This window comes from Panthera leo, chromosome B4, assembly GCF_018350215.1.
Source record: "Panthera leo isolate Ple1 chromosome B4, P.leo_Ple1_pat1.1, whole genome shotgun sequence".
NCBI lineage: Eukaryota > Metazoa > Chordata > Mammalia > Carnivora > Felidae > Panthera > Panthera leo.
Genome location: NC_056685.1, coordinates 136144799 through 136162129, shown reverse-complemented (window position 1 = coordinate 136162129; position 17331 = coordinate 136144799). Strand labels below are relative to the sequence as shown.

At 60.3% G+C, this 17331-nt stretch overlaps 1 protein-coding gene across 4 annotated transcripts in view; it reads right to left on the bottom strand.

Moving 5' to 3' along the window:
• Window positions 1-17331, bottom strand: part of PARVB (parvin beta) — a 102976-nt gene that overhangs the window by 64188 nt on the left and 21457 nt on the right. For 3 of the 4 annotated variants that reach the window (XM_042948074.1, XM_042948076.1, XM_042948077.1), the window contains exon 1: window positions 11327-11417. The exons of the other annotated variant lie outside the window; for it this stretch is intronic. In XM_042948074.1, the coding sequence (XP_042804008.1) occupies window position 11327 (1 nt within the window). In that variant the 5' untranslated portion in view covers window positions 11328-11417. Of the gene's footprint in view, window positions 1-11326; window positions 11418-17331 lie in introns of those variants that run through there. 4 annotated transcript variants of the gene reach the window in all.

Genomic DNA, 17331 nt, shown 5'->3' with positions numbered 1-17331 from the left:
TTTAGGGAAGGAACGAACGACTACGTGTTTACGTAGACAAAACGGGGCTGAGCGGAGAATTTAGGTGAGAGGCACAAAGTCAGAAGAGCAGGGAACAGACTGTTCTTGCCAAACATTCCACCTCCAGCCACTTAATTGGGTGGGAAAAGAGAGTTTCCATTAAGGCTTACATTAGCCTGGCAGTCGTGGGTCACCAAGGACCCAATTACTGTGATGTGGCTGTGCGGAGGGCGAGGACCCAGGAGGGAGGACTCTGCTCTGCAATTAGGGACATATTGGGACAAGCTGCCTCTGGAGCAGACCTCGGCCGCCCGCGGGTGCACGCCGACCAGCCACCTGCTGCAGGCACCCGGAGCAGAGACCGGCAAGAACAAAGCCGTCCGCCCGTCTCCAGGAAAGCAGGCCTTCTGAATACCAAAAGTTGCTTCGGTATAAATATTAAAAAAAAAAAAAAAAAAAAAGCCTGGAGCTCAGAAGCTGATGTCAAACAGAGAATTTCCCGACCCAGATCAGGCCTTTTCTTCCCCTTCGCCCTGGCTGATCAGGAAAATGCCAGGACCACAGAAAAACCAATTGTCTGTGGGAAGGAGGCGGGAAGAAAGACTTTCAGGTGAACGGGAAATGTCAGCTTTACCACATAAACCACCTGGCGAGCAGAAACCGGGACACGGGAGGGGTCTGGGCTGCCGGCTCACGAAGGATGACTGATCCTTTAGGGGCGAGTCGACGTGCCGGCTGCTCAGGCGGGGAGTAAATGGGTCAGCTCGTTCAAGCCACCTCCCGGATGCCGCAGGGAGACTCTTCGGGGGCCGGATACTGTGGCGGGACGAGCGCAAGGCCGGGGCGTCCGCTCTAGTCTCTGCGGGTCTCGGGTTCCTGGTCCCTCCCCTCCGGTCCAGCTCCCACGGGTTCTCAAGACTGTGTCCCGTGAACACAGCCCATCAGGTCACTCCAGTGCCCAGAGACCGTCCCCGTCCTCCACTGCCTCCCTGCACAAAGACCAAATCCCTCCCCATGGCACCCTACCCCCAGGCACCACTGAAGAGCTCGGGGCCGGGCACGGGCGCCCCAGGACCTTTGCACAGGCTGTGCCTCCTCCAGCAGCACCACAGCCTGCAGCTGAACCAGCCCAACACGCCGTGCGCTCTTACAGTTCGCTGCCAACCTCCATTCTTCCAGGGCCCTGTGCCCTCCTCCAAAGCCCCCCGGGCCCAGGGCGGGTGCTGGGACGGGCAGAACAGCGAGCACAGAGGCTCTGCAGGTGCATCACAGAATGACCTTGGGCACGAGTTTCATCTCCTTCCGTCTTTTACTGTCTTTCCCCCGCAGAGGGATAATAACCAGACACGACCGTGAGGTTGTCGTGACAACTAATTTAACGAGAAACAGCGGAGCGGGAAGCGTTGGCTCTCCCCTTCGGTCCTGCCATCAGCATCTGTGCTGGGTGACAGGGAGGGCCCAGCGTCATGGAGAGTCACCCACCTGACAGGTTCACCCAGGGGGCCAGGCACCATGAACGTCTGCAGGGTCTGGCCGTGAGCTCACAGCCCCGGTGCTCCCGGAGGCTACGACCTCGGGGATGTGTGCACGTCTCACCGCCGGATGACAGAGTCCCGGAGGCAGAGGCCGGCCTCCCTCACCCCTGCGTCCCCAGGGGTCGGCCCCGCATGGAGACGACCCCACGAAGGTGCGTTCACCTGATGGGACCGAGTCGAACCGAATCCCGACAGCCTCAGGCATCTGTGAGTATCGAGGGGTGGGACGGCCTCGTTAACTGAACGTTCAGATGACAAGAGGCCACGAACCCCCACGTCGCCCATTCCCAAAGAATCCAGACGTGGAAACATCCACTTCACTGCAAACCAGGCATGATCGGATCTCAAAGATCCTTAATTTACTGCACAGGCATCACCGCGAACATCTTTATCTGGTGGCCGAGCATTTAAAACAGACGCTAATTAGGCTGAATTGTAACAGAACCTCGACTCTACCTAAAACGCCACGATGGCGGCTGGACGGTGCCAGCAACACGGTGTGACCCCCCCGCCCCCCGCCACGCCAATTCTGAAGCCCAAGGTGCTGCCCAAAGTCTGCCAGCAGGGAGCCAAGGCCAGCCACCGCGAATGGTGACCGGCGACCAGGACAAGGAAGTCAGAGCCCACGGGAGGCTCAGAAGCATGTCTCAAGTGACTCACAGTGAAATTAAAATGCATATACATGCCAGGAACAAAGGATGGGGGAGAGCCCCCCCCCCCCCGCCGCCAGGCAAACCTGCTTTTCTGAGGGTGACAAAGAATCCTGGCTTCCCAAAAACCTCAAGGGCCAACATCATATCATGTAGGGGGTGCCCTTTGGCACATGTCCGTGAGCTGACGAACAGCTGGACCCACGTCCCCGCGGCCAGCCTCCCCTGACCCCCCAAAAGGGCCGTCCGGTTTTGCCTCCTGCTTTCTCGGTCCCCCTCCCCCCCGCCCTTCGCACCAATGCCTGGTAATCACTGCATCCTGGCTGCATCCGTGCTAATCTGGATGGGATGTGTGTGCTCTGTTCCCTTGATTTGCGGACGGTGAGTTTATCACATTTCTACCAATCAATCGTGCCGGGTTTCGGTGAGGACGTGGAAACAATTTCAATCACTGGTCATGAAAATCTGCCATGAGTCAACAAAGAGGGAGGAAGGATCTAGAACAAGCATTAGGTGGGGGCAGAGGAGGGAAACCACCCCCAAATGAAACTCAGAATTGTCAAAAAAGCCACATCGACGTGCGACGTCTCCCCTTATGCTTATCGGCCACGGCCCCTTGGGGCCAAGTGGGGCAGGGTGCCCCGACCAAGGGCGGGGGGCGGGTAAGGAAATCTGGTCATTTCCAGGAGCGGACAAGCCCAACAAGGTTAACACACCAGGAGAGAAGTCTGCTTAATAAAGAGAAAATGGAAACGGCAGGGAAAAACAAAGCCCAGTGAAGCAAGTTCGCCTGGTCCCTGCTCGGCGAACTCGTATTAATTAACCTGATCAGTAATGTCCCATTGTATTCGGGGAAATCCAAAGCGTGCTCTGCTGAGAAAATAAGAAGATTAAATCATTAAGTCGTTAAACACACACACACACACACACACACACACACACACACACACACACACACACACACACACACACACAAAATTCCATGTGCACCTGCCACAAGAAACCTCAACTAGAGAAAAAACCAGGGAAGCGTGTGCGGAAACCGCCTGAAGGATAGCGCCCTCTAGTGGCCCATCTCCGCCAGTGCAAGTTAGACCACATACCATCTGCTAAAGGTTCCATCCAAACTAGAGAATCTGGTCCGCTGGGCAGAGGGGCACCTTCCCAAAGCAGGTGGCTTTGGGGCAGCCCTGGGGCTGGCAGCTACGCCCCCAGCTGAGATACTCCAGGGGCCGACGTGGCATTTCAGGTGGCCCGCCTGGGCAAACAGGACACCACCCACCCCGAATGGATGCAACACTCCAGGCAACAAAGGGGAAGGACCGTCACGACCCACGAGGGTTTCCCGGTGACCAGCCTTCGGAGGGAAAGCCCCAAAGGAGCAGCTAGAAGCCAATGGGGGGAACCCCTCCCCGCCGGCCAAAGGGAGGCTCCCCACGGCACCCCACACAATCCCGTGGGCCCCGTGCTGTTGTCGCCCTTTCGAGTATGACCGCGTCTGAGGCATCTGTGTGCACCTGCTGCTGGTAAGGGCAGGTGCACGGGGCCCGGCCCAGAGGACACACACGGCCAGTCAACGGTGAAACTGTCGATGAACGAACGAGTGAACGTTTCAGGACTCTGACATCCCCCTCCGGTGCTCCTCTTTGGAGCTCCTAAGGGCAATTTTCTTCTAGGGCCCCCGTGCCCGGCTGGATAACGCCCCGCTTCCCCCCAAAGATATTTCCATCCTCATCCCTGGAACCCGTGACTTTGCACGGCAGAACGCCTTTGTAGGTGTGATTAAGTTACGGATCGTGACACGGGGAATTATCCTGGCTCATCCAGGGGGGGCCAAAGACACTGCAAGGGTCCTTTAAAAAACGACACAAGTGAACCGTGAGCAAGGAGACAGCAGAGACAGGGAGAGGCCCGAAGACACCGGGCTGCTGGCTTTGCAGATGCAGGACGGGCCCCACGACAAGGAACACGGGAGCCTCTGGGAGCTGAGAAGTCAAGGAAACGCAATCTCCCCGGAGCCTCCAGAAGGCGGGCAGCCCTGCCTACGCCTGGATTTGAGGACGTAAGACCTCCAGAACGGTACGTCGGTGTTGTTCTGAACCGCGGAACGTGGTGATTTGTTACTGCAACCACAGGAAACTCATACGGCCTCGAGACGGCCCCAGCTACGCCACGTCACTTCAAAAGGCCCAGAACATTCTTTGGCTGCGCCCGTTTTACTGAGCACCTACCGTGTGCCAGACCCCAGGCTGACAAGCCCCGGGGACACAACCGTGATTGAAACAGGCACAGCCTGGGTCACACGAGCGGAACGGACACACGCGAGCACAGAGGATGCATCCAGCCAACGCCGTGGATAAAAACGCAACTGTCCCCGAGCGTCCCAGGTCACGCTCGTGTGACGATGGGGCCGGAGAAGGCCGGCTTTGTGGTGGCAAACCCACTGACACGAGTCACCTTGTCACCTTAGCTGCAGAAGGAACAGGATGCACTCGTGTCCTCGCGAGACCCGAGGTGGCTCCCGTCCCTGCAGCTGCTCAGGACCGGCCACCACAGCGGCCCACGCGGCCACCGTGCTCCTCACCTCCTCCCGCGCCTGGCTACTGAACGGGTCACGGGGAGCAGCCGGGGACGTGCTAGGCGCCTGCCCCTCCCGACCACCTCTCTGGGCCTGACCCTTTGCGTCTGGCTCTAGGCCCCAGGAGCACCTGCCCTATGCGTCTTCTCAGTCCCGCCTCCGCTGCTCTAGATCTCGGCCCCCCGGCATCCCGGGCAGCAGCCCCAGCCGCTGTCAACCCATTCTTTCTCGAGGTCATCGCGCAAGTCGCTACCAACAGGAAACACCGGCCCAGACGCCAGAGTCGGCGCCCGGCCTCGGGAGACACCGGTACCGGGAGCTCGTCAGCAAGCCGACGAAGAAAAGGTACCTCGTTGCGGCTTCGCCCACGTGTGCCGGGACCCGAGCAGGCTCTGCAGGTGCAGGCAGGGGGGGGGGGGGCAGGGGCGGTTGGGCAGGAGGAGGACTCAGGTGAAGCAGGTCCGGTCTGACTACCCACCCGGCTGTGATCTCGGGCAAGGCAGCTTCTCCCAGTGCTCGCCACGGTCTCCGCTCCGACATGAGGAGGCAAGCGAGGCTGGCGGGGAGCGGGGCAGGACCGGGGCCTGGGACGCCGATCCGGGGCTCCCCGCCACGCTCTGTAAGCCGCCCCTGGCTTTCAAGGAGCCGGGCCTTTGCACTTACGTCCCCAAGCCTGACTAACACGCCGCCCGTGTGACTCTCTATGGCTCCTCGAACGGCTGCTTCCTTCGTTGTAAAGTTTAAAGACCCGCAGGTCGTATCTCCGAGTTCTTGAGCCGCGTGCGGACGACATTCGATCAGAACGAACAATGAGCCCACGCGGTTCCCCAAACGCCGACACGGGTGCCTGCCTCCCAGAGGCCCGCCGGGCACGCCTCCCTCCTCAGAGCCCCGCACGCTTTCCTCAGGGAGGCCTCCCTCCTCTGGGCTGTACCGGCCCTTGGGAGGCAGCCAGATCCGGAAGATGTGCAAGAACCCATCACGTGCTACGAAGGGTTGAAGTTTAGCCCCCGGAATACATGGTGCAGCCCTCGCCCCCGTGCCCCGAATGTGGCTTTATCTGGATACAGTGTCTCTGCGGATATTTCTGAGACAAGGCCACCCTGACCGCTGGTGCCCCGAAGACGAAGACATGGGGCGCCCGGGGGGCTCTGTCGGTTGAGCGTCCGACTTCGGCTCGGGTCATGATCTCGAGGTCCGTGGGTTCGAGCCCCGTGTCGGGCTCTGTGCCGAGAGCTCGGGGCCCGGAGCCCGCTTCGGATTCTGTGTCTCCCTCTCTCTCTCTCTGCCCCTTCCCTGTTCTCTTTCTCAAAAATAAATATTTAAAATTTTTTTTTTAAAGAGAGAGAGAGAAGGCAGCCACGTGAAGACAGAGACAAAGACCAGAATCGTGCAGCCATAAGCCCAGGAGCACCTGAAGCCACCAGAGGCCGGAGAAGGCAAGGCCGATCCTCCCCTCGAGCCCCCGGAGGGAGCACGATGCAGCTGACATCTGACTTTGGACTTCCGGCCTCCCCATGTGACAGAATGAGTTTCTGCCAAGCCACCCGTCTGCAGGGCTCTTGCGGCAGAGTGGGGCCCAGGCACCCTCCGCATTTGTGGACACCCGGGACCCTCCGTGGACACCCGGGACCCTCCGTGTTCTCACCTGCACGTGGGGTAGAGGCGCCTCAGCTTAGGGGCCGGAGGGATCTACCGACGTGCACCCCGCGGGCCCGGACCGGCCGTGACCTGGTCTCTGGCAGGCACAGGATACCCTTCCCACTCCTGCACGGAGCCGGGAAAACGGGGATTTGTCCTGCCGTCCTTCAAAAGACGTCCATGCACAGCCGCGCGTGGCCCTGAGCGCCGGGACGCTGTCCCCTGCATCTCGCCGGCCCCCCTCCCCCAGCCTCCGGGGACAGTTCTGTCCCCCAGGGGCCTGGCAGCGTCCGGACGCGGTTACGGCCGTCCACCTGGAGGCAGGAGGTGTTACTGGCATCTAGTGCGCGAAGCCGCTCCACACCCGACCGCGCCCGCGGCCGTCCCGCCACCGAGAATCATCCGGTGCAAAGCATGAACGGTGTCGAGGGGGAAAAGCCCTCCTGCAGCCGCCTCGGGACCCCCAGAAGCTGGCCAGGCGGGGACTCCCTGGGACCCTCGCTCAGGTCGGAATCTCACGGGGCCGTCAGGGACCCCGCCCGGCCGTCCTGGGCTCTGCAGACCGCACCCTGGGCTCCGAGGGGACAGAGGGCCCTGCACTCAGGGAGCACCTGTTCCTGTTGGAGACGATGCAGTATTAAAATAGTAACAGCCTGACGATGTCGCACGATAACAGAGCAGAACTAGGCGTAGGGCGTGGGCATCCCTCCGCCTACGTGGCCGGGGCGGGGCAGGGTCCCTGACCCTAGACCCTCGGGACAAAGGTCCACCCAGGCCCCACCTCCGGCCTCCGGGGAACACGCGGGGTGGGTGTCCTTGGCACAGAGGGACAGCCCGCTCTTCTGTCCCTCTGCTGGATGACGAGTCCAGTGTGGACACGGGGTGGGGGCCCGAGCTCAGCAGCTGTGCGCATCTCTCTTCATTACCCTGCTGCGCGCTGGGCCCTCGGCCACACGCTCGTGCCCACACACCCTCCCCGGCCCCGCCGGGCAGCTGGGGGGCGGTGGGGACACCGGGGAGGAGGCAGCGAGTAACGCCTACTGCCCCCCATCCCGTACCCCTTCCTAGGGGGGAGGTGCTGACAGGGATCCTCTGATACTGTGCCCTGCAGTCCAGGATCAGCCCGCCCCGCTGGGGCGCCCGCTCGCTCGCTCGCTCTCTGGGGCTGCGGGAGGCTCAGCCATTTGCCGGAGGCCTGGCCTCCCACCCCCTCACCTCTGGTTGTCCCGGCAACCAGGCCCCCTCCGTCCCCAAGGAAGCCACGGCTCCCGCAGGGCGGCGAGGCTCTGCACAATGGTGACAGCAGGGGCGAGGCGGGGACGGCTGGACCCGCCAGCCAAGTGTGCGGCCGGGACAGCTGCTGTCGAATGCTCCCCTGACCCAGCCCAGGGTCACGGTCCCGCGACCGCCCTCTGTCCGCTTTGCTCACGCAGTCGGCCGCACAGGCGACAGGACCGCACGGCTTTAGCACGAAGTTCTGAGGGGCCGCTGAGTGTGGGCTGGTGAGCAGGTCGGGTCGGAGGGGAAGGGGTGGGGAAGGTCACCCCTTCCGAGGGGGGCTCCCTCCCGGGCCTCCGCGGGTGGGAGTGGGGTGACCCCGACTTCCGCCCAGCGGACCCCAATTCAAAGCGCACCTGCTTCCCCAGCTGCACAGAACATCTGCCTTTGGAGAAACTGAGGGACGCGGTTCAGTCCCCGGCCCCTCTTTGTTTGCAAACAGGGGCTAACGGTCAGGGGGTGGGGAGGGCAGGCGCGCCTGTGTTCGTCCACTTTCGGTCGATATTTCCTCCACTTCACAGAAGAAGGCTGGCTTTCGATGCACATTTACAGCTGAGCCGCGAGGGGACTGGGCTCAGTTTACTTCTGCTCATCTACTCACCCGGCGACCCCCTAGCGGACATCCACCAGCAACCAGGCCTGGCAGGGCAAGGACACGGACACAGGCCCTGCCCCGAGGCCTCAGCATCCAGGACACAAAGAGTGGAGGGACCGGAGAGGGAACGGGCGGCAGTCCAGGCAGGCTTCCTGGAGGAGGTAACCTCGGGACTGCGTCTTGAAGGACCCTGGCCCACAAGGCTGGCGGGGAGACGGTGCCAGTCCCCGGCCCCACGTTCCCAGCAGGTGGGAAACGTGTGTCCTTTTGTTCTGGGACCTCCTGTAGCAGGAGGCTGGCTAATAAGCCGGGCAGAGAGGATGTCTCTGAAGTCCCGCTCAACAAACTGCCACGTCTCCGTTCTCAAGGTCCCACTGCCTTGCCCCATTCCACCCCCACCTCGAAATCCCCCACCCGCAAGGGCAGCGAGCGACGGCCTTCAGGGTGGGGACAGAGATGGCCGGACCTGGCGCCACGGAGGAAGGAAGTCTGTCTACGGGGAGCCCCCCCCGCCCCCCAACATCCTCCTCCACGAGCTCACTCGGGCTGCCCCTGCCACTGCAGACCGGGGACCGGAGGCTCTGCACACAGCCGACCTGCCCGAGGAGAGGCAGCCAAGTTTGACATTCCTACTGGAACCAAGTCTCCCCAGCGACCAAGTGCTGCCCACGACGCAGCAGTCAGGGGGAGTCACGGGCAGTTAAGAAACCTTAGAAACCTCTCCCGGTCCTGGATCCCCACGGGTGGGAGGAGGGAGAGGGGAGGCAGAACACGAGACGACAACAGGCAGCGACACGGCAAGAGCGGTGCCTTCCGGGTGCCCGTGGATGGCCGTGGGGGGTCTAAGTGCAGTGAGGCAGGCCACCTCCCTTATCCCCACTTTACAGACGAGGAAGAGAGAGGACTGGCCGAGGCCCCAGGACCAGGAAGAGAGGGGCCGGGATCTGCATGCCGCCGTCCCACGAGCTGAGCGTCCAGAATAAATGCGCACCTGCTACCCTGAGCCCCGTCACGCCTACCCTGCCCGCATGCGCAGCAGGCCGCAAGCCTCAGGAGGGGACAGACACGCCGGTGTCGAGCGCCGTTCCAGAAAAGGCCTCTGGGTGCAAAGCAGAGCAGGCTGCGGGGGGGGCGGGGGGGGGGGGGGGCGGGCAGGCGGCCGCGGAGCCGGGTACTCGCCCGTCAGTCCCCAAGCTTTGGGAGCCCAGGGCCCCTTTCCTAACCGAGAGTTTAAAGGACCTCCGCCTCCTTCGGCCACCGTATGCTCCCGGCAGAGAGTACATTTGGCACAGCTTTAAACTAGCTTTGGGATGCCCACAGACCCCGAGAAAGTGGGAATACCGTGGGGCCCAGGTGAGCAAGGTGCCTGCCCGTTCATCCCCGTCATTTCTGGTCCCCACGTGGGCTCCACGGACCTGGGCGCTCCCAGGTCTGGCGGGAATTAAGCCAGGGTCGAGGAAGCAGAGGAAGGAGTGGGGGGAGTGGAGCTAAACACGAGACTTTTTCTGCAGGACTTCTCAGAGCCTTGACTGTGCTCCCGTGCCTCGTGCCTCGCCCCTCTCCCAGGGAACAGACAGGGAAGGCAGCTACCTGGCGCTTCGGGAGAAGGGGCAAGAAGGTCCCCTGACAGCCTGAGGGGAGGGTGGCAGGGTCTGCCCCTCCGCCAGCCACCCATTCCCCCCACCCCTCCCCGGCCCACCCCTGCACGGGAAGAGCCAGAGGCCCGGTTCAGACGCTTTCTGCTCCTCTTCGGTCTCTGGAGGGCGGCAGAGGAGCAAAGCAGGGAGCCCCCTGCATTCAGTCTCCTTAAGCTCCTCCCTCAACTGCCGGCTTCCCCTCCAGAAATGTCCCCCACACGCCCACAGAAAGCCCGTGATCAAGGCACGGGCAAAAATCAGCCTGTGACCTCTTTTTTTTTTTTCCCCAAGTTTGTTCATTTATTGATTGATTGATTGATTTAGCGAGAGCAAGCAGGGAAGTGCAGAGAGAAAGGAGAGAGAGAGAGAGAGAGAGAGGACCCTCAGCAGGCTCCATGCTTTCCAGCACAGAGCCCGATGCGGGGCTCGAACTCATGAACCGTGAGATCATGACCTGAGCCGAAACCCAGAGTCAGACGCTTCGCCGCCTGAGCCCCCCCAGGCGCCCCAGCCTGGGACCTCCCTTGCCCACCTGAGCATCAGCTCCTTTTCTGTAAGGATCCAGCGGGCAGAGCCCAAGAGAAACGTGGCTTCTCCTCCACCAGGTGGGTGGGAAGGAGCCGTCTTTCGCTGCCAGACGCACAGGAGCATCTGAACAGCCGGCATCTCACCGCCCCCCTCCGGGCCCCAGGGAGGTGGCCAGCGGGCCGGCGAGAAGAGCTCCAGACGAACCCGACCCCAGCTCTCAACCGCCGTGTGACCTCGGGTGGGGCACTCGGCCCCTCCGGGCTCCGGTGTCCTCAACTGCGAGGTTACGAGGTTGGCACGAGACACCTCGCCCGTCCCCCCCTCTCCGTTTCTCAGGTGGGAACACGGGGCGTCAGAGTGACCGCTACCAGCTGCCATGATCGCGCCGGCGAGGGCAGAGCTGGACGCACCCCCACGCCCTCGACGCAAACTCCTCCGCCATCTGCCGTGGCCGAAGAAAACACAGGATGAATCTCTCATCCGGGGGCGACGGGAAGAGCCAGGTACGGGGGGAAGACAGAACCAGAAGGTCGTTGCAGGAAAACCCGTCACGTCTGGGAGCCCCTAGAAGAAGCCTGGTGGCAATCCGTCCGTCCCTCGAGACGTTCCAAAGCGCCACTCTTCCGGGCCCAAAGACCCAGGGATGGAAGCGTCCCACACGCCTCGACGCCCAGAGCAGGTGCCCGTCCGTCTGGGCCGAGGTGAGGTTCCCGAGGACCCTCCTACCCCGCCGTCCTCACGCCTTCCCAGGAAAAGTCAAAAGTCCCGCCAGCCCGGGGCCCTCCCTTGTCCGAACAGCCCTCGCCCCAGGAAGCAGGGAAGGGGCAAGGGCCAGCCTGGGTTGAACTCCTGCCGAAAACGGTCAGAAAACGGGGGGCACTCACTGGCCAGGCGGGGGTGCGGCTGGAGAGGCGTCAGAAATGCAGGGGAGCGGGAGGCCAGCGGGCACCCGGCGGGAAGCCGGGGGCACGCGTCACGTTCATATACGGACACGGGCGGGGACGGCATGACTTGCAATTTGAGGAAGAGGCCTCTTTAGGGCTTTGAGGAAGGCCCGTGAGGGATCGGGGTGCCCGGAGGACGGGGCTGCTCTCCGACGATAGAACTCCGCCGACCACAAAGAGCTATTTCTATCCTCACTGCCAACGGCCTCGTGGGCAAGCAAACTGCTCCGGGAAAACCAACCCACGGGCACAGAGAAGGAAGGAAGACAGCGTCCACTCCCGCGGTGTGACCCAGCTCGTGTTTATTTGGCTCTGGGAAAAACCACGGCGGGCTGGGGCCTCCGATAAGCCTCCGATCTCGGCCCGACGCCAGAGGCCTGGCTACGGGGCAGGCCCGCGGCGCCCCAGGCTGCATCCTGGCCGCCAACGACGCGTCAGGAGGGCCAGCGCCGAGGACGTTTGTCACCCCGTCTCCACGACAACAGAAATCAGACACCAGAAACAGACAGCCGAAGCCAGAGCCGCGGCCAGACTGTGGAGGCTGGTCGATGTGCCCTGGGTGGTGCCTCCTGGCTTCCCGGGACGGAAGGACCAGGGGACAGCCCGCAATGGGGAGACGCGAAGCAGAAACAGAAACCGGCCTTCTCCCCGCTTTGGCCACGGGACACGCCATCTGGTTTCAAGGCCGGGCCCGCCTGCCCCCCGCCCCCCCCGCCCCGAGCTGGGGGACCCGGACAGGCCCCGTGCCTGTGTTTCCACATCTAGAGAGTGGGGATGTCACTGGGATAGGCGAGTTCACACGGCACCTGGCACCGGGAAGCGCCATTAGCTATTAGCTCTTCTTTGCGACGATGACGAAGCAACCCCCAACTCCTGGAAACACAATCTCCTTGCAGGTGCCGCTCAGTACGTTCTCCGGTTCCCAGGTTTGCTCAGACAGAAGTGCGTGAGCCCAGCGGGGACACGGGCGTCCGGAGCTGGGCCTCCGGCTGGCAAGGGCCACGAGCAGTCACGGGCATCGGGATCCCAGCCTCCAGGGACGCCCAGCACCCCCCCCCCCCAACTAGACACGGTACAAAACCGAGGTTCACGCAGAGGTGACACCGGGGAACTGGGACAGCAACTACGAGCGACCCGAAGCCAGTGCAGTCCCGAGGCTGGTTCTCGTGTTTGGGGGTCTATGGGCTAAACTGTATCCCCCCAGAATTCAAATGTCAGAGTCCTCACCCCCAGGACATCAGAACGTGACCGTGTTGGGAGACAGAGCCTTTAAAGAGGAGATTAAGGGGGCGCCTGGGTGGCTCAGTCGGTTGAGCGTCCGACTTCAGCCCAGGTCATGATCTCGCGGTCCGTGAGTTCGAGCCCCGCGCTGGGCTCTGTGCTGACAGCTCGGAGCCTGGAGCCCGCTTCAGATTCTGTGCCTCCCTCTCTCTCCGCCCCTCCCCTGCTCACACTTTGTCTCTCTCTCTCTCAAAAATAAATTTTAAAAAGTTTAAAAAAATTAAAGAGGAGATCAAGGTAAAATGAGGTCCCATGGGTGGACCCCGATCCAATCTGACCGGTGTCCTTATAAGAAGAGGAAATTCGGACACACAGAGAGACGGGTGCCAGTGTTGTGCACACAGAGGGAAGACACCCCCCTGCAAGCCAGGGACGGAGACCAATCCCACGGGCCCTGACCTCCGACTTCCAGCCTCCAGGACTGTGAGCACATAAGTTTCTGTGGTTTAAGCCATTCGGCCTGTGGTGCTTTGTTAGGACAACCCTGGAAAACCAAAATTAACAGAGCGCCCGTGGCCAGGACGGCAAATGGCACCGGTGCCCGGGGAGATGCCGCTTCAGCTTGAGCAGAGCTCCTGCAGGAAGGCCCTGGCCAGCTCCCGCCGGGAGACCGCGAGTGCCCAGGCAAATGGGGCGTCCCCTGCTCACAAAGCCTGGGACAGGAAGAGGGGGTGGTTCCTGTCAGCGCCTCTGTGCCACCAAGTCAGCCAAGCAGATACCCGGAGCCGGCGCTCAGCTCCCAGGGGGACAAAAATAACAGAGGGTCAGTCACGAAAGGAAACGCTACCTAGCTTTTAAAAGGAAACCGACTGGGGCGCCTGGGTGGCTCAGTCAGTTCAGCCTCTGACTTCGGCTCAGGTCACGATCTTGAAGTTTGTGGGTTTGAGCCCCACATCGGGCTCTGTGCTGACAGCTCGGAGCCTGGAGCCCGCTTCGGATTCTGTGCCTCCCTCTCTCTCTGCCCCTCCCCTGCTCTCTCCCTCTCTCTCTGAAAAATAAATATTCAAAAAAATTTTTAATGAATCAAAAATATAAAATAAGGTTTCTTTAAACAGGAGCACACGTAAAACAAGGCTATACGTTCATCAGTTCGTGAAAACACCGTGACCAGATGCCCCAAGGAACCTAGCCCTGTGTCCCCCCCGCCCAAGAGCGGTTCCGTATCTGCTGACGAGTGTTTGTGGGGAGGGCGTAAGAACCGTGAACTGACTGTATTCCAGAAAGGAACGGCGCCCTCTTTCCCCCTTGTCTCGCTCTTCCTCAACTCCTCTTCCTAAGTGACACCAAACTCTACCTTCGTGGTCCAGGCCCGAGGGAGCCAGGTTCATCCCGACTTCTGTCCAGGCACTGTGTCCCCAGATGACACCGGCCCACGGGGGGCAACTCACGCAGTCTGGTGTCCTCACGCCCGGGCCAGAAACACCAGGACTTGAACCCCAAACCACCCAGCTCCAACCACCCTTCTCACCACCGACTTCTCTCACTGCCAGCTCAGCCGAAGTCTGTCCTGCTCGACGGTTTATTTAAAAACAATTTTTTTAAGTTTACTTATTTTGAGAGACACGGAGACAGTGTGGGTGGCGGAGGGGCAGAGGGAGGGAGACACAGAGAACCCCAAGCTGTCAGCGCGGAGCCCGACGTGGGGCTCGAAGCCACGAAACCGTGAGACCGTGACCCGAGCCTAAACCAAGAGTCAGACACTTAACCGACTGAGCCACTCAGCTGCCCCCCGTCCTGCTCGACGGTTTCAAAGTCTCCGCTTGAGAGCAGTTCCTCACACCCCAGCCGTGGAAGCAAGAGATACCCCGTGACAAGCAGCCAGCAAACTCCCGTGTAAGACGCCACCCTTCGTTTCTGAATCCTTCCCACCTTCCCAGAGCAGGAGAAAAAGGTTTCCTTTGGTGACAAGCAGGAGAGAGAGCGCTGCCGTGGGAAACATGCGACCCAGGACTGTCACATCCGCCCCTCCGTCGTGCTAGGCGAACGCACCCCGACGATGACAAGTGCAGTTTGAAATCAAACGACAGCAGTCTTCGTACCTGTTTAATAACACACGTCCTTAGCTGTCAAACAAGCCAAGTGAGACTTTCGCGAGGAAGACGGCGTGTGACAGCCTTTCTTTCAGCCACAACACCATCAACACCAAGTACACGGCATTCTGAACTTACACCCAACACCCACGGCCAGCCCTGCTCCCGGAAGAACAAGAAAGAGGGGCGCCTGGGGGGCTCAGGTGGTTAACGGTCCAAGTCCCGAGTTCGGCTCAGGTCACGATCCCGTGGTTTGAGGGTTCGAGCCCCACGTCGGGCTCTGTGCTGACAGTGCGGAGCCTGCTTGGGATTCTCTCTCCCTCTCTCTCTGTCCCTCCCCTGCTTGTTCTCTCTCTTTCTCTCTCTCTCAAAATAAATAAAAATTAAAAGAAATAAAAAACAGGAAAGAGACACTATACCCGCTCATCAAATCCCCCCAAGGCCACCAATGAGCAGTGTTTGTTTTAAAGGAGAGGATGGGGGCGCCTGGGTGGCTCAGTCGGTTAAGCATCTGACTTTGGCCTGGGTCACGATCTCACGGTCCGTGAGTTCGAGCCCCGCGTCAAGCTCTGGGCTGACAGCTTGGAGCCTGGAGCCTGCTTTGGATTCTGCATCTCCCTCTCTGCCCCTCTCCTGCTCTGTCTCTCTCTCTCTCTCTCTCTCTCAAAAATAAAACATTAAAAATAAGAATAAGTAAATGCAGGGGCGCCTGGGTGGCTCAGTCGGTTAAGCATCTGACTTTGGCCTGGGTCACAATCTCACGGTCCGTGAGTTCGAGCCCCCCATCGAGCTCCGGGCTGACAGCTCGGAGCCTGGAGCCTGCTTTGGATTCTGCGTCTCCCTCTCTGCCCCTCTCCCGCTCTGTCTCTCTGTCTCTCTCTCTCTCTCTCAAAAATAAAACATTAAAAATAAGTAAATACAGGGGCGCCTGGGTGGCTGAGTCGGTTAAGCGTCCGACTTCGGCTCAGGTCACGATCTCGCGGTCCGTGCGTTCGAGCCCCGCGTCGGGCTCTGTGCTGACCGCTCAGAGCCTGGAGCCTGTTTCCGATTCTGTGTCTCCCTCTCTCTCTGCCCCTCCCCCGTTCATGCTCTCTCTCTGTCCCAAAAATAAATAAACGTTAAAAAAAAATTAAATAAATAAATAAATAAACGTTAAAAAAAATTAAAAAAAAAAAAAGGAATGAGTAAATACATAAACAGGCTTCTCGATTTGTAAGCTGGGGGCACCGGGCAGACACACAGCTCCACGGTCTTTTTCAAATGAAAAGACAAAGACCGACCCTCCTTCTCCCTTCAGAACCAAGAACAGACTTCAAGACCAACCGCCAAATGTGCAGCACCAAGATAGAACATGATCAACCACGGGCTTACGGCTTATCGTCATCACACCCTCGTCCATGAAAATAATCAGTAATGATAACTAACGGCTTTGAGGCACGTACTAAGTGCGGGGTACTGTGGGAGGCATGGCGTCCCCCCAGAATTCGTACCCACCTGGAACCCCCGAACGTGACCCCACTTGGGAGAGGGGGCCTTCGCAGGTGCTACCAAGAAGAGGTCAGGGGCGCCTGGGTGGCTCAGGCGGTTGGGCCTCCGACTTCAGCCTAGGTTGTGATCTCCCGGTTTGTGAGTTCGAGACCCGCCTCGGGTTCTGTGCTGACAGCTCAGAGCCTGGAGCCTGCTTCAGATTCTGTGTCTCCCTCTCTCTCTGCCCCTCCCCTGCTCATTCTCTCTCTCTCTCTCTCTCTCTCTCTCTCTGGAAAACAAATTAACATTAAAAAAATTCACAAAATAAAAAGGAAGAGGTCACTACTGGTGTGCCAAGAGGAAGAGGGAAGTCTGGAAACCAGACACAGAGGGCAGGTGGCCGTGCGGCGACAGAGGTGGGGACTGGAGTGACGTGTCTACAAGCCGACTGTCACCAAGGACCGTGGGAACCACCAGAAACGAGGAAAAGGCAAGGAGGGACGGATTCCGCGCCCCCCCCCCCCCCCCCCCCCCCCCCGCTCCATCACACCCCAGGCGCCAGGGGCCGAGGACCGAGACTCGGGACCCCGGCCGCGCTTCTCGCTGTTAAAGCCACAAAGTGGGTGTGCGTTCGGTTCTACCCGCTCACTTCCTGAGCTCGGCCAACGCAGACCTGAGACAGGTCTGCTCAGAGTGCGGGTAAGTCCAGGCTCTGAACCGTGGTCCCACACGGGCCCTCGGAGACGACTCCCGGGACACCGTGTGCCAGCTCCCTCTGGGCCTCGTTCCTGGCTGGAATCCAGCACCAGCCTCCCCTCGGTCTTTGGATTTTCTACCAGCGCAGATTATTTTTAGCAGCTGCTCCTGCCCTACAGTCACTTCATTAGTTTGAGAACCAAATAATCCCATTATATATGGCTCGACTGGCTCATAAAATTATCCTGCCTTCTAACAAATATTTAGGGAGCCTGCCGCCACGTGCTAGGTCTTGTTCGGTACATGGCGCGTCTCAGAAAATCCTTTACGCCGCCAATGACCACAAATCCCCTAATTTAATTTACTCTTAAATGTGTTGACTTCTCCCACCAATGGCCCCGCAAGGACCCCAGTGCTGGCTCTCAGCCGACCTGCCTTTCGGAGCGCTTCCCAGGTGATGTCTCTGGTTGT